This window comes from Cherax quadricarinatus, chromosome 69 (genome assembly GCF_038502225.1).
Source record: "Cherax quadricarinatus isolate ZL_2023a chromosome 69, ASM3850222v1, whole genome shotgun sequence".
In the NCBI taxonomy this organism is placed as follows: Eukaryota; Metazoa; Arthropoda; class Malacostraca; order Decapoda; family Parastacidae; genus Cherax; species Cherax quadricarinatus.
The window spans coordinates 195,478-209,390 of NC_091360.1; the positions used below are offsets into that span (position 1 = coordinate 195,478).

Below are 13,913 nucleotides of genomic sequence, written 5' to 3' on the forward strand. Positions count from 1 at the left end.
AGGCCTTATCACACTGGGTATGCCACTACGATTCTTAAATCTCTCAAACCAACGTTTGCTGGCTTTAAATTCACCAATATGAACACTAGTTCCAGGCATTTTCCCTGTTCACCTGGGTGTTAGTTGACTGGTGTGGGTTGCATCCTGGGAGACAAGATTAAGGACCCCAATTAAAATAAGTTAGACAGTCTTCGATGACACTGACTTTTTTGGGTTATCCTGGGTGGCAAATCCTCTGGGGTTAATTGTTTCTTGGTATTCTCAATAAGCCACACCAACAATGGTGCTACAGCAGCAGCAGCAGCTGACGGTGGTACAGCAGCAACAGACGATGCTACAGCAGCAACAGACGATGCTACAGCAGCAGCAGACGATGCTACAGCAGCAACAGACGATGCTACAGCAGCAGAAGACGATGCTACAGCAGCAACAGACGATGCTACAGCAGCAACAGACGATGCTACAGCAGCAGCAGACAATGCTACAGCAGCAGCAGACGATGCTACAGCAGCAGCAGATGATGCTACAGCAGCAACAGATGATGCTACAGCAGCAACAGACGATGCTACAGCAGCAGCAGATGATGCTACAGCAGCAGCAGACGATGCTACAGCAGCAACAGACGATGCTACAGCAGCAACAGACGATGCTACAGCAGCAGCAGACGATGCTACAGCAGCAGCAGACGATGCTACAGCAGCAACAGATGATGCTACAACAGCAGCAGACGATGCTACAGCAGCAACAGACGATGCTACAGCAGCAACAGACGATGCTACAGCAGCAGCAGACGATGCTACAGCAGCAGCAGACGATGCTACAGCAGCAACAGATGATGCTACAGCAGCAGCAGACGATGCTACAGCAGCAACAGACGATGCTACAGCAGCAGCAGACGATGCTACAGCAGCAGCAGACAATGCTACAGCAGCAGCAGACGGTACTACAGCAGCAGCAGCAGCTGGCGGTGGTACAGCAGCAGCAGCTGACAGTGCAGCAGCAGCTGACGGTGGTACAGCAGCAGCTGTACCACCAATAGTAGCGATGGTTGATTGGGGTTTATTATACAACCTGGCCAGCTCGGAGACACGCACTCCACTTTCATACTTATCAATGATCTTTTTCTTCATCTCCATAGTAATTCTCACCCTTATTGCTGTAGGGTTGGCACTAGAAGCCTTCTTGGGGCCCATGGTCACTTATTTTCCAGAAAAAATCACCAAAAACACTGTAATAATACGAAATGTTCCGATTGTATGCTTGGATGTTAACGTGGAGGCTGGCTGGTAAACAATGCCACCGGCGGAACATGTGAGCGTGGCTCAGGCCGCACATTGGACGCGTCTCGGACGAAGGGCGGTGAGCGGGTTTTTGGGCGGTATGCGAGGCCAAATTTTTGCGATCAAAGCGTCCGGTATGCGGATTGTACGGTATGCGATGCGTACGGTATGCGGGGGTCCACTGTATATATATATATTTATATATATATGTATATGTATATATATATACACACACACAGTGGACCCTCGTCTAACGCTATAAATCCATTCCTGAGAGCTCAACGTTAGGCAAAATTATCGTTAGGCGAATTAATTTTCCCCATAAGAAATAATGGAAATCAAATTAATCCGTTCCTGACACCCCAAAATATGAACAAAAAAAAATTTTACCACATGAAATATTAATTTTAATACACACAAACTGAAGAAGACATGCACAGTTACATGACACTTACCTTTATTGAAGATCTGGTGATGATTGATGGGATGGGAGGAGGGGAGACTGTGGATGGTATTAATGTTTAGAAGGGGAATCCCCTTCCATTAGGACTTGAGGTGGCAAGTCCTTTTCCGGGGTTACTTCCCTTCTTCTTTTAATGCCACTAGGACCAGCTTGAGAGTCACTGGACCTCTGTCGCACAACATATCTGTCCATAGAGGCCTGTACCTCCCGTTCCTTTATGACATTCCTAAAGTGTTTCACAACATTGTCAGTGTAATAGTCACCAGCACGGCTTGCAATAGCTGTGTGAGGGTGATTTTCATCAAAAAAGGTTTGCACTTTAAGCCACATTGCACACATTTCCTTAATCTTTGAAGTAGGCAACTTCTTCAATTTCTCTATCCCCTCCTCCGAAGCAGTTTCCTCAGGTGTGGCCTCTTGCTGTTGAAGATGATCTAGCAGCTCATCAGTGGTTAATTCTTCATTGTCCTCCTCCACCAACTCTTCCACATCCTCCCCACTAACCTCCAACCCCAAGGACTTCTCCAATGCCACAATGGATTCCTCAACTGGCATAGGATTCCCAGGGTTAGCCTCAAACCCTTCAAAATCCCTGTTGTCTACACATTCTGGCCACAGTTTCTTCCAAGCAGAGTTCAAGGTCCTCTTAGTCACTTCCTCCCAAACCTTACCTATAATGTTTACACAATTGAGGATGCTAAAGCGATCTCTCCAAAACTCTCTTAGAGTCAATTGAGTTTCTGAGGTCACTACAAAGCACCTTTCAAACATAGCTTTTGTGTCCAGCTTCTTGAAGTTGGAAATGACCTGCTGGTCCATGGGCTGCAGGAGAGGAGTGGTATTAGGAGGCAAAAACTTGACCTTAATGAAGCTCATTTCCGCAGAAAGTCGCTCTGCCATGTCTGAAGGATGACCAGGAGCATTGTCTAATAGCGGGAGGCACTTAAGGTCTAATTTCTTTTCAATTAGGTAATTTTTCACAGTGGGGGCAAATGCATGGTGTAAACAGTCATAGAAAAAGTCCCTAGTGACCCATGCCTTACTGTTTGCCCTCCACAGCACACACAAATTAGCCTTGAGGACATTGTTTTTCCTGAACACTCTGGGAGTTTCAGAGTGATACACCAATAAAGGCTTCACTTTGCAATCACCACTAGCATTGGCACACATCAACAGAGTAAGCCTGTCTTTCATAGGCTTATGTCCTGGGAGTGCCTTTTCCTCCTGAGTAATGTAGGTCCTGCTTGGCATTTTCTTCCAAAACAGGCCTGTTTTGTCACAATTAAACACTTGTTCAGGTTTCAGTCCTTCACTGTCTATGTACTCCTTGAATTCCTGCACATATTTTTCAGCCACTTTGTGGTCCGAACTGGCAGCCTCACCATGCCTTATCACACTATGTATGCCACTACGATTCTTAAATCTCTCAAACCAACCTTTGCTGGCCTTAAATTTACTCAATCACCACTAGTTGCAGGCATTTTTCTAATTAAATCATCATGCAACTTCCTAGCCTTTTCACATATGATCGCTTGAGAGATGCTATCTCCTGCTGTCTGTTTTTCGTTTATCCACACCAATAACAGTCTCTCAACATCTTCTATCACTTACGATCTCTGTTTCGAAAACAAAGTTGCACCTTTGGCAAGAACAGCTTCCTTGATTGCCGTTTTCTTGGCCACAATAATAGCGATGGTTGATTGGGGTTTTGTGTACAACCTGGCCAGCTCGGAGACACGCACTCCACTTTCATACTTAGCAGTGATCTCTTTCTTCATATCCATAGTAATTCTCACCCTTTTTCCTGTAGGGTTGGCACTAGAAGCGTTCTTGGGGCCCATGGTGACTTATTTTGCAGGTGCAATCACTAAAAAGGCTGTGATAATATGAAATGTTCCGATTGTATGCTTGGAAGCGACTGCGGTGGCTGGCTTGTAAACACTGGCACCCACAGAACAAGTGAGGCGGGCTCAAGCCGCACATGGACGCGTCTCGAACGAATCACGCTGAGCGAGCTTTTTAGCGCTAACCGAGGCAAAATTTTTGTGTTAAAATGTATCGCTAGGCGGATTTAACGTTATGTGATGCGTTCGTTAGGCGAGGGCCCACTGTATATATAGTGGACCCCCGGCATATGATATTAATCCATTCCTGAGTGCTCATTGTATGCCAAAATTATCGTAAGGCGAATTAGTTTTCCCCATAAGAAATAATGGAAATCAAATTAATCCATGCAAGACACCACAAAATATGAAAAAAAAAATTTTTTTACCACGTGAAATATTAATTTTAATACACACAAACTGACACTTACCTTTATTGAAGATCTGGTGATGATTGATGGGATGGGAGGAGGGGAGAGTGTGGAAGTTGTTAATGTTTAGAAGGGGAATCCCTTTCCATTAGGACTTTAGGTAGCATGTCCTTTTCCGGGGTTACTTCCCTTCTTCTTTTAATGCCACTAGGACCAGCTGACCGTGGTGCAGCAACAGCTGACCATGGTGCAGCAACAGCTGACTGTGGTGAAGCAGCAGCTACTGTGGTGCAACAGTAGCTCACCGTGGTTCAGCAACAGCTGACTGGTGCAGCAACAGCTGACCGTGGTGCAGCAACAGATGATGGTGGTGTAGCAGCAGCTGACTGTGGTGCAGCAGCAGGTGACTATGGTGCAACAGCAGCTCACCGTGGTTCAGCAACAGCTGACTGGTGCAGCAACAGCTAACTGTGGTGCAGCAACAGATGACGGTGGTGTAGCAGCAGCTGACTGTGGTGCAGCAGCAGCTGACCGTGGTGCAACAGCAGCTCACCGTGGTTCAGCAACAGCTGACTGGTGCAGCAACAGCTGACCGTGGTGCAGCAACAGATGATGGTGGTGTAGCAGTGCAGCAGTGGCTGACTGTGGTGCAACAGCAGCTCACCTTGGTTCAGCAAAAGCTGACTGGTGCAGCAACAGCTGACCGTGGTGCAGCAACAGATGACGGTGGTGTAGCAGCAGCTGACTGTGGTGCAGCAGCAGCTGACCGTGGTGCAATAGCAGCTTACCGTGGTTCAGCAACAGCTGACCGTGGTGCAGCAACAGATGATGGTGGTGTAGCACCAGCTGACTGTGGTGCAGCAGCAGCTGACCATGGTGCAACAGCAGCTCACTGTGGTTCAACAACAGCTGACTGGTGCAACAACAGCTGACCGTGGTGCAGCAACAGCTGACTGTGGTGCAGCAACAGCTGATGATGGTGCAGCAGCAGCTGACTGTGGTGCAGCAACAGCTGACGGTGGTGCAGCAACAGCTGACCGTGGTACGATAGTATGTATTTCCCACCCTTTTTACATATGATCGCTTAAGAGATGGTATCTCCTGCTATCTGTTTTTCGTTTATCCACACCAATAACAGTCTCTCAACATCTTCGAGTACTTGCGATCTCTGTTTCGAAAACAAACTTGCACCCTTTGCAAGAACAGCTTCCTTACTCTCATACATTCCCTCTTTGCCTCCAAGGACAAAGTTCTTTGTCTCCACAGACTCCTAAGTGCACCGCTCACCCTTTTCCCCTCATCAATTCTATGATTCACCTCATCTTTCATAGACCCATCCGCTGACATGTCCACTCCCAATATCTGAATACATTCACCTCCTCCATACTCTCTCCCTCCAATCTGATATCCAGTCTTTCATCACCTAATCTTTTTGTTATCCTAAGATACCAAAATATCAAAATAAAACAATAAAATAAAGTCATTACAAAAAAGCTTTTGTTGATACTCAGTAGTAAAGTTCGACTTACGACCATTTCGACTTACGACCGGTTTCTCGGAAACAAACTCGGTCGTAAGTCGGATGGTAGGTGTGTATATATATATTTTTTTTTTTTTTTTTTCAACAAGTCGGCCGTCTCCCACCGAGGCAGGGTGACCCAAAAAAGAAAGAAAATCCCCAAAAAGAAAATACTTTCATCATCATTCAACACTTTCACCACACTCGCACATTATCACTGTTTTTGCAGAGGTGCTCAGAATACAACAGTCTAGAAGCATACATATATAAAGATACACAACATATTCCTCCAAACTGCCAATATCCCAAACCCCTCCTTTAAAGTGCAGGCATTGTACTTCCCATTTCCAGGACTCAAGTCCGATTATGTGAAAATAACTGGTTTCCCTGAATCCCTTCACTAAATATTACCCTGCTCACACTCCAACAGATCGTCAGGTCCCAAGTACCATTCGTCTCCATTCACTCCTATCTAACATGCTCACGCACGCTTGCTGGAAGTCCAAGCCCCTTACCCACAAAACCTCCTTTACCCCCTCTCTCCAACCCTTTCGAGGACGACCCCTACCCCGCCTTCCTTCCCCTATAGATTTATATGCTTTCCATGTCATTCTACTTTGATCCATTTTCTCTAAATGACGAAACCACCTCAACAACCCCTCTTCTGCCCTCTGACTAATACTTTTATTAACTCCACACCTTCTCCTAATTTCCACACTCCGAATTTTCTGCATAATATTTACACCACACATTGCCCTTAAACAGGACATCTCCACTGCCTCCAACCGTCTCCTCGCTGCTGCATTTACCACCCAAGTTTCACACCCATATAAGAGTGTTGGTACTACTATACTTTCATACATTCCCTTCTTTGCCTCCATAGATAACGTTTTTTGACTCCACATATACCTCAACGCACCACTCACCTTTTTTCCTCATCAATTCTATGATTAACCTCATCCTTCATAAATCCATCCGCCGACACGTCAACTCCCAAGTATCTGAAAACATTCACTTCTTCCATACTCCTCCTCCCCAATTTGATATCCAATTTTTCTTTATCTAAATCATTTGACACCCTCATCACCTTACTCTTTTCTATGTTCACTTTCAACTTTCTACCTTTACACACATTCTCAAACTCATCCACTAACCTTTGCAATTTTTCTTTAGAATCTCCCATAAGCACAGTATCATCAGCAAAAAGTAACTGTGTCAATTCCCATTTTGAATTTGATTCCCCATAATTTAATCCCACCCCTCTCCCAAACACCCTAGCATTTACTTCCTTTACAACCCCATCTATAAATATATTAAACAACCATGGTGACATTACACATCCCTGTCTAAGACCTACTTTTACCGGGAAGTAGTCTCCCTCTCTTCTACACACCCTAACCTGAGCCTCACTATCCTCATAAAAACTCTTTACAGCATTTAATAACTTACCACCTATTCCATATACTTGCAACATCTGCCACATTGCTCCTCTATCCACTCTATCATATGCCTTTTCTAAATCCATAAATGCAATAAAAACTTCCCTATCTTTATCTAAATACTGTTCACATATATGCTTCAATGTAAACACCTGATCTACACATCCCCTACCCACTCTAATACCTCCTTGCTCATCCGCAATCCTACATTCTGTCTTACCTCTAATTCTTTCAATTATAACCCTACCGTACACTTTTCCTGGTATACTCAGTAAGCTTATTCCTCTATAATTTTTACAGTCTCTTTTGTCCCCTTTCCCTTTATATAAAGGGACTATACATGCTCTCTGCCAATCCCTAGGTACCTTCCCCTCTTTCATACATTTATTAAACAAAAGTACCAACCACTTCAACACTATATCCCCCCTGCATTTAACATTTCTGTCATGATCCCATCAGTTCCAGCTGCTTTACCCCCTTTCATTTTACGTAATGCCTCACGTACCTCCCCCACACTTACATTCTGCTCTTCTTCACTCCTAAAAGATGGTATACCTCCCTGACCAGTGCATGAAATTACTGCCTCTGTTTCTTCCTTAACATTTAAAAGTTCCTCAAAATATTCTCGCCATCTACCCAATACCTCCATCTCCCCATCTACTAACTCCCCTACTCTGTTTTTAACTGACAAATCCATATTTTCCCTAGGCTTTCTTAACTTGTTTAACTCACTCCAAAATTTTTTCTTATTTTCATTAAAATTTCTTGACAGTGCCTCTCCCACTCTATCATCTGCTCTCCTTTTGCACTCTCTCACCACTCTCTTTACCTTTCTTTTACTCTCCATATACTCTGCTCTTCTTATAACACTTCTGCTTTGTAAAAACCTCTCATAAGCTACCTTTTTCTCTTTTATCACACCCTTTACTTCATCATTCCACCAATCACTCCTCTTTCCTCCTGCCCCCACCCTCCTATAACCACAAACTTCTGCCCCACATTCTAATACTGCATTTTTAAAACTATTCCAACCCTCTTCAACCCCCCCACTACTCATCTTTGCACTAACCCACCTTTCTGCCAATAGTCGCTTATATCTCGCCCGAACTTCCTCCTCCCTTAGTTTATACACTTTCACCTCCCTCTTACTTGTTATTGCCACCTTCCTCTTTTCCCATCTACCTCTTACTCTAACTGTAGCTACAACTAAATAATGATCCGATATATCAGTTGCCCCTCTATAAACATGTACATCCTGGAGCCTACCCATCAACCTTTTATCCACCAACACATAATCTAATAAACTACTTTCATTACATGCTACATCATTCCTTGTATATTTATTTATCCTCTTTTTCATAAAATATGTATTACTTATTACCAAATTTCTTTCTACACATAGCTCAATTAAAGGCTCCCCATTTACATTTACCCCTGGCACCCCAAATTTACCTACTACTCCCTCCATAACATTTTTACCCACTTTAGCATTGAAATCCCCAACCACCATTACTCTCACACTTGATTCAAAACTCCCCACACATTCACTCAACATTTCCCAAAATCTCTCTCTCTCCTCTACACTTCTCTCTTCTCCAGGTGCATACACGCTTATTATAACCCACTTTTCACATCCAATCTTTATTTTACTCCACATAATCCTTGAATTAATACATTTATAGTCCCTCTTTTCCTGCCATAGCTTATCCTTCAACATTATTGCTACTCCTTCTTTAGCTCTAACTCTATTTGAAACCCCTGACCTAATCCTATTTATTCCTCTCCACTGAAACTCTCCCACCCCCTTCAGCTTTGTTTCACTTAAAGCCAGGACATCCAGCTTCTTCTCATTCATAACATCCACAATCATCTCTTTCTTATCATCTGCACAACATCCACGCACATTCAGACTTCCCACTTTGACAATTTTCTTCTTCTTATTCTTTTTAGTAATCTTTACAGGAAAAGGGGTTACTAGCCCATTGTTCCCGGCATTTTAGTTGACTTTTACAACACGCATGGCTTACGGAGGAAAGATTCTTATTCCACTTCCCCATGGATATAAAAGGAAAATTAATAAGACCAAGAACTATTAAGATAAAATCAAAGAAAACTCAGATGAGTGTGTATAAATAAATGTGTACATGTATGTGTAGTGTGACCTAAGTGTAAGTAGAAGTAGCAAGACATGCCTGTAATCTTGCATATTTATGAGACAGACAAAAGACATCAGCAATCCTACCATCATGTAAAACAATCACAGGCTTCGTTTTACACTCACTTGGCAGGACGGTAGTACCTCCCTGGGTGGTTGCTGTCTACCAACCTACTACCTATATATGTATATATATATATATATATATATATGTCGTGCCGAATATGTAAAACTGATCAATTAGCAAGAACTCATTTAAAATTAAGTCCGTTCTAAAATTTTCTCTTATACGTTTAAAGATATATTTTTTTCATTAATGTTAATGTAAAAATTTTTAATTTTGCACCAAAAGAATCTTAGAAAACTTACCTAACCTTATTATAACAAGAACAATTTATTTTAGCCTAACCCAACTAAATATATTTTAGATTTGTTTACAGTAATTTAATACTAAACAAACACAGTGACATATATTTTTTTTTGTTAGGTTCAGAATGATTTTGGCGAAATTATTACATACACAAATTTTCACTTGTCCTATATGGCAAGATGAACGTTGCTATTTAAGCCAAGATCGCACTTTAAAGGAGGGGTTTGGGATATTGGCAGTTTGGAGGGATATGTTGTGTATCTTTATATGTGTATGCTTCTAGACTGTTGTATTCTGAGCACCTCTGCAAAAACAGTGATAATGTGTGAGTGTGGTGAAAGTGTTGAATGATGATGAAAGTATTTTCTTTTTGGGGATTTTCTTTCTTTTTTGGGTCACCCTGCCTCGGTGGGAGACGGCCGACTTGTTGGAAAAAAAAAAAAAAAAAAAAAAAAAAAAAAAATATAATTATAAATATATATTAATATATATATATATATATATATATATATATATATATATATATATATATATATATATATATATATATATATATATATTTATTTATTTATTTATTTATTTATTTTAACCTGACACACTGCCTTAAAGTCCTTGCTGCTCAGAAATTGTCTAACTCATTTGTCTTTAACATGTTGAGCAAGATGAAGAGTGCTGCTACCTGTGTAGGCCTACTGTTGCTGATGAAGTTGACTACATCACTGGTGAATATAACATTATTCATTAACTTGTCATTGTATACTGTATTTATAATTATATTTCATTGTAAATGTATATTTAGGAACTTTTTAGCTAGTCACAGTGTTTTTTATGTGTTAGGAAACAAACTTTATATTTCATCAGCTAATGTCAATATATCAGTAATAATTGACAACATAAAAATGTAAGTCTTTTGTTTCACAGGAAGTGAGAAAGAAAATTTTGTCTTGAAGTGTATAGCATTAAACATAATTATCAAAGATTGAAAGAGATCAGTCACCATCTTCAGGATGTTTTCTCTGGAAACATACATTGCCAGCTGTAAAAGAAAATACTCCCTACATTATCAACATTGATAATGTACATATTTTTTTTTTTTTAGTTGACAATATTATGTTTGTTTCCAGAGAAAAGGTCTTGATGGTCGTGACTGAACTTTTAACAGAAGCATTGATAATTATGATCTGAAATAATTACTTCAGGAATTTTTTTTTTTTTTTGCACTTCCTGTGAGGTATATTTCTGCAAGAATATAGTATCTAAGGTTCATTATTATACAGTGGTACCTCGGGATATGAACTTAATTCGTTCCAGAAGGATGTTCGAGTGCCGATACTGAATGAATTTTTTCCCATGAGGAATAATGTAAATTGGATTAATCCATTTCAGACCCCTAAAAATACACTTACAAAAGCACTTGCATAAATACACTTACATAATTGTTCGAGTTTTGAGCTGTTCGTATCCCGAGGTACCACTGTAGTATTTACAAAAATGTGCTAAATCCATATGTATATGAAATAGCTGTTAATGTAAAACTAGTGAAATGCTGCACAGAGTTACTTGTGGCTATTTCAAGTTATTCATTTTTTCAGTTAATGTTTTTCATACTAAGTTAATATTGTAATGTTTTAACACTAACAGTATAAAGTGGAACCTAAGGAGACTGTACCTTACCAAATGATCAAAGTTTTTGAGGTGAGTATCTTTAAAGTTAATTAATGTGTATATGTATATTTTCCTTATTTGTACACTTGGTTATAAATTCTTGTACATTACTATTTGTTTTCATAATTCACTTCATTCTTATGAAAATTACATATTTTATAAATTAAGGGAGGATGAAGTTAGGGTGAGATAAAAGCAGCTGTTGGGAGAAAGATGGGCTAGCGAGAGTATAAGTAGTGCGGGGGGTTGAGGAGCGATGGGATAGTTTTAAAAATGGAGTATTAGAATGTGGGGCAGAAGTATGTGGATATAGGAGAGTGGGTGTGGGAGGAAAGAGGAGTGATTGGTGGAATGATGGGGTAAAGGATGTGATAAGAGAGAAAAAGTTTGCTTATGAGAGGTTATTACAAAGGAAAAATGATATAAGAAGGGTGGAGTATATGGAAAGTAAAAGACAGGTGAAGAGAGTGGTGAGGGAGTGTAAAAGGCAAGCAAATGATATTGGGGGGGAGGGGGGTTGCTGTCTACAAATTTTGCTGAGAATATGAAAAAGCTTTGGAGTGAGATAAATAGGTTAAGAAAGCCTTAAGAACAAATGGATTTGTCATTTAAATCCTGAATAGGGAAGTAAGTAGGTGGAGAGTTAGAGGTATTGGGAAGATGGCAGGAATATTTTGAGGAACTTTTAATTTTTTAACAAGTCGGCCATCTCCCACCAGGGCAAGGTAACCCAAAAAGAAAGAAAATCCCCAAAAAGAAAATACTTTCATCATCATTCAACACTTTCACCTCACTTACACATAATCACTGTTTTTGCAGAGGTGCTCAGAATACAACAGTTTAGAAGTATATACATATAAAAATACACAACATATCCCTCTAAACTGCCAATATCCCAAACCCCTCCTTTAGAGTGCAGGCATTGTACTTCCCATTTCCAGGACTCAAGTCTGGCTATATAAAATAACCAGTTTCCCTGAATCCCTTCACTAAATATTACCCTGCTCACACTCCAAGAGCTCATCAGGTCCCAAATACCATTCGTCTCCACTCACTCCTATCTAACACACTCACGCACGCTTGCTGGAAGTCCAAGCCCCTTACCCACAAAACCTCCTTTACCCCCTCCCTCCAACCTTTTTGAGGACGACCCCTACCCTGCCTTCCTTTCCCTACAGATTTATATGCTCTCCATGTCATTCTACTCTGATCCATTTTCTCTAAATGACCAAACCACCTCAACAACCCCTCTTCAGCCCTCTGACTAATACTTTTATTAATCCTTTAAGGGTCCAGAAGCCAAATTTCAAAGTGTGCACCAGGGTCCAAGAATTTTCAAAAAATAATTTTGTTATTTTTTCTTATGAAATGGTAGAGAATCTTTTTCTGAAGGTAAAACAAAAAGTACGAAATTTGATGGAAAACTGATGAAATTATGCTCTCGCGAATTTTGATGTGTCAGGGATATTTACGCATCGGCGATTTGCTGACTTTGACTCCCATTTTAGGCCAATTACAGTATTCCAGTCAACCAAATTCTTAGCTATTTCACTAGTATTACTTCTATTCTATTGATTGAGCACAAGAAATCGCCAAGTCAACTGTTTCAACAACAAAATAAAGTGACCGGCAACTGGTAATTTGGCCAATTTAATGCAAAGTTCAAAATATTCCAATTTCAAAATAGGGTCCAGAATAAACAATGCATTCCTGGCACTTAACTAACATTTCCTCTGTTCATTAGTTATGTTTTCAGGCTTTACAAATGAATTCCAATTTGATTTTTTATTCACATAATGAATTTTTATTCAAACCAAAAAATAGAAGATTTAGTTTTGCAATACTGTAATAATTGTATAAATAATATCACCACATTTGTGAATGTATATTAGAACCACCAGCTGTCATGTATTAGACGTGTGAGGTCATTTGTTTACTTTTGAGCATCGGCAAAAATTTAACATTTCCGCTACTTTGAGCTCAGTTTCAAGCCATTTCCACTACTAAAACCAATCAAAATCATCTCTATTTCTGTAGTATATATTCCATTCTATCAAATGAGAACAAGAAATTGCAAATACAACTATAAAAAACATACGAAAAAACACTGCAAAGTCGCTGTTTTAATCGAAAATTACGGTCTCAGTTTTTTCTCTCATTATGCCTTGTGTACTGCAGGATTTGTTTAATGTGGTGCACACATACCACATAGATGTATCCTTTCATATCTAGGCCCAAATTTACTGCTCACAGCTTATCAGAGTGAGCTGAGCTCATGGCGTAGATCTACGGTTTGGACCCTCAATGTAAAACCGTAGATCTACGGCATGGACCCTGAGAGGGTTAACTCCACACCTTCTCCTAATTTCCACACTCCGAATTTTCTGCATAATATTTACACCACACATTGCCCTTAGACAGGACATATCCACTGCCTCCAACCGCCTCCTCGCTGCAGCATTTACAACCCAAGCTTCACACCCATATAAGAGTGTTGGTACTACTATACTTTCATACATTCCCTTCTTTGCCTCCAGAGATAACATTTTTTTGTCTCTACATATACCTCAAATTTATTTATTTATTTATTTATTTATAAATTTTAGCATACATACAGAGGTACAAAAAAATACAGGTAAGAGCAGCATGCCAAAGCCACTTATATGCATAGCATTACGGGCTGGCTTAAAATTAACTTAAGATTAACTAAGCAATGATGAAATCAGTGATAAGACATTATTGTAAACAGATAACTATAAAATACAAAT

The 13,913-nt window shown here is 40.3% G+C and overlaps 1 protein-coding gene across 1 annotated transcript in view; it reads left to right on the forward strand.

Annotated features, from left to right (window-relative positions):
- LOC128701836 (heme-binding protein 1) overlaps nt 1-13,913 on the forward strand; it is a 63,965-nt gene that overhangs the window by 16,254 nt on the left and 33,798 nt on the right. Inside the window, exons 3-4 of the mRNA XM_053795758.2 lie at nt 10,143-10,202; nt 11,122-11,175. Coding sequence (XP_053651733.2) covers nt 10,143-10,202; nt 11,122-11,175 — 114 coding nt within the window. The remainder of the gene's footprint in view (nt 1-10,142; nt 10,203-11,121; nt 11,176-13,913) is intronic.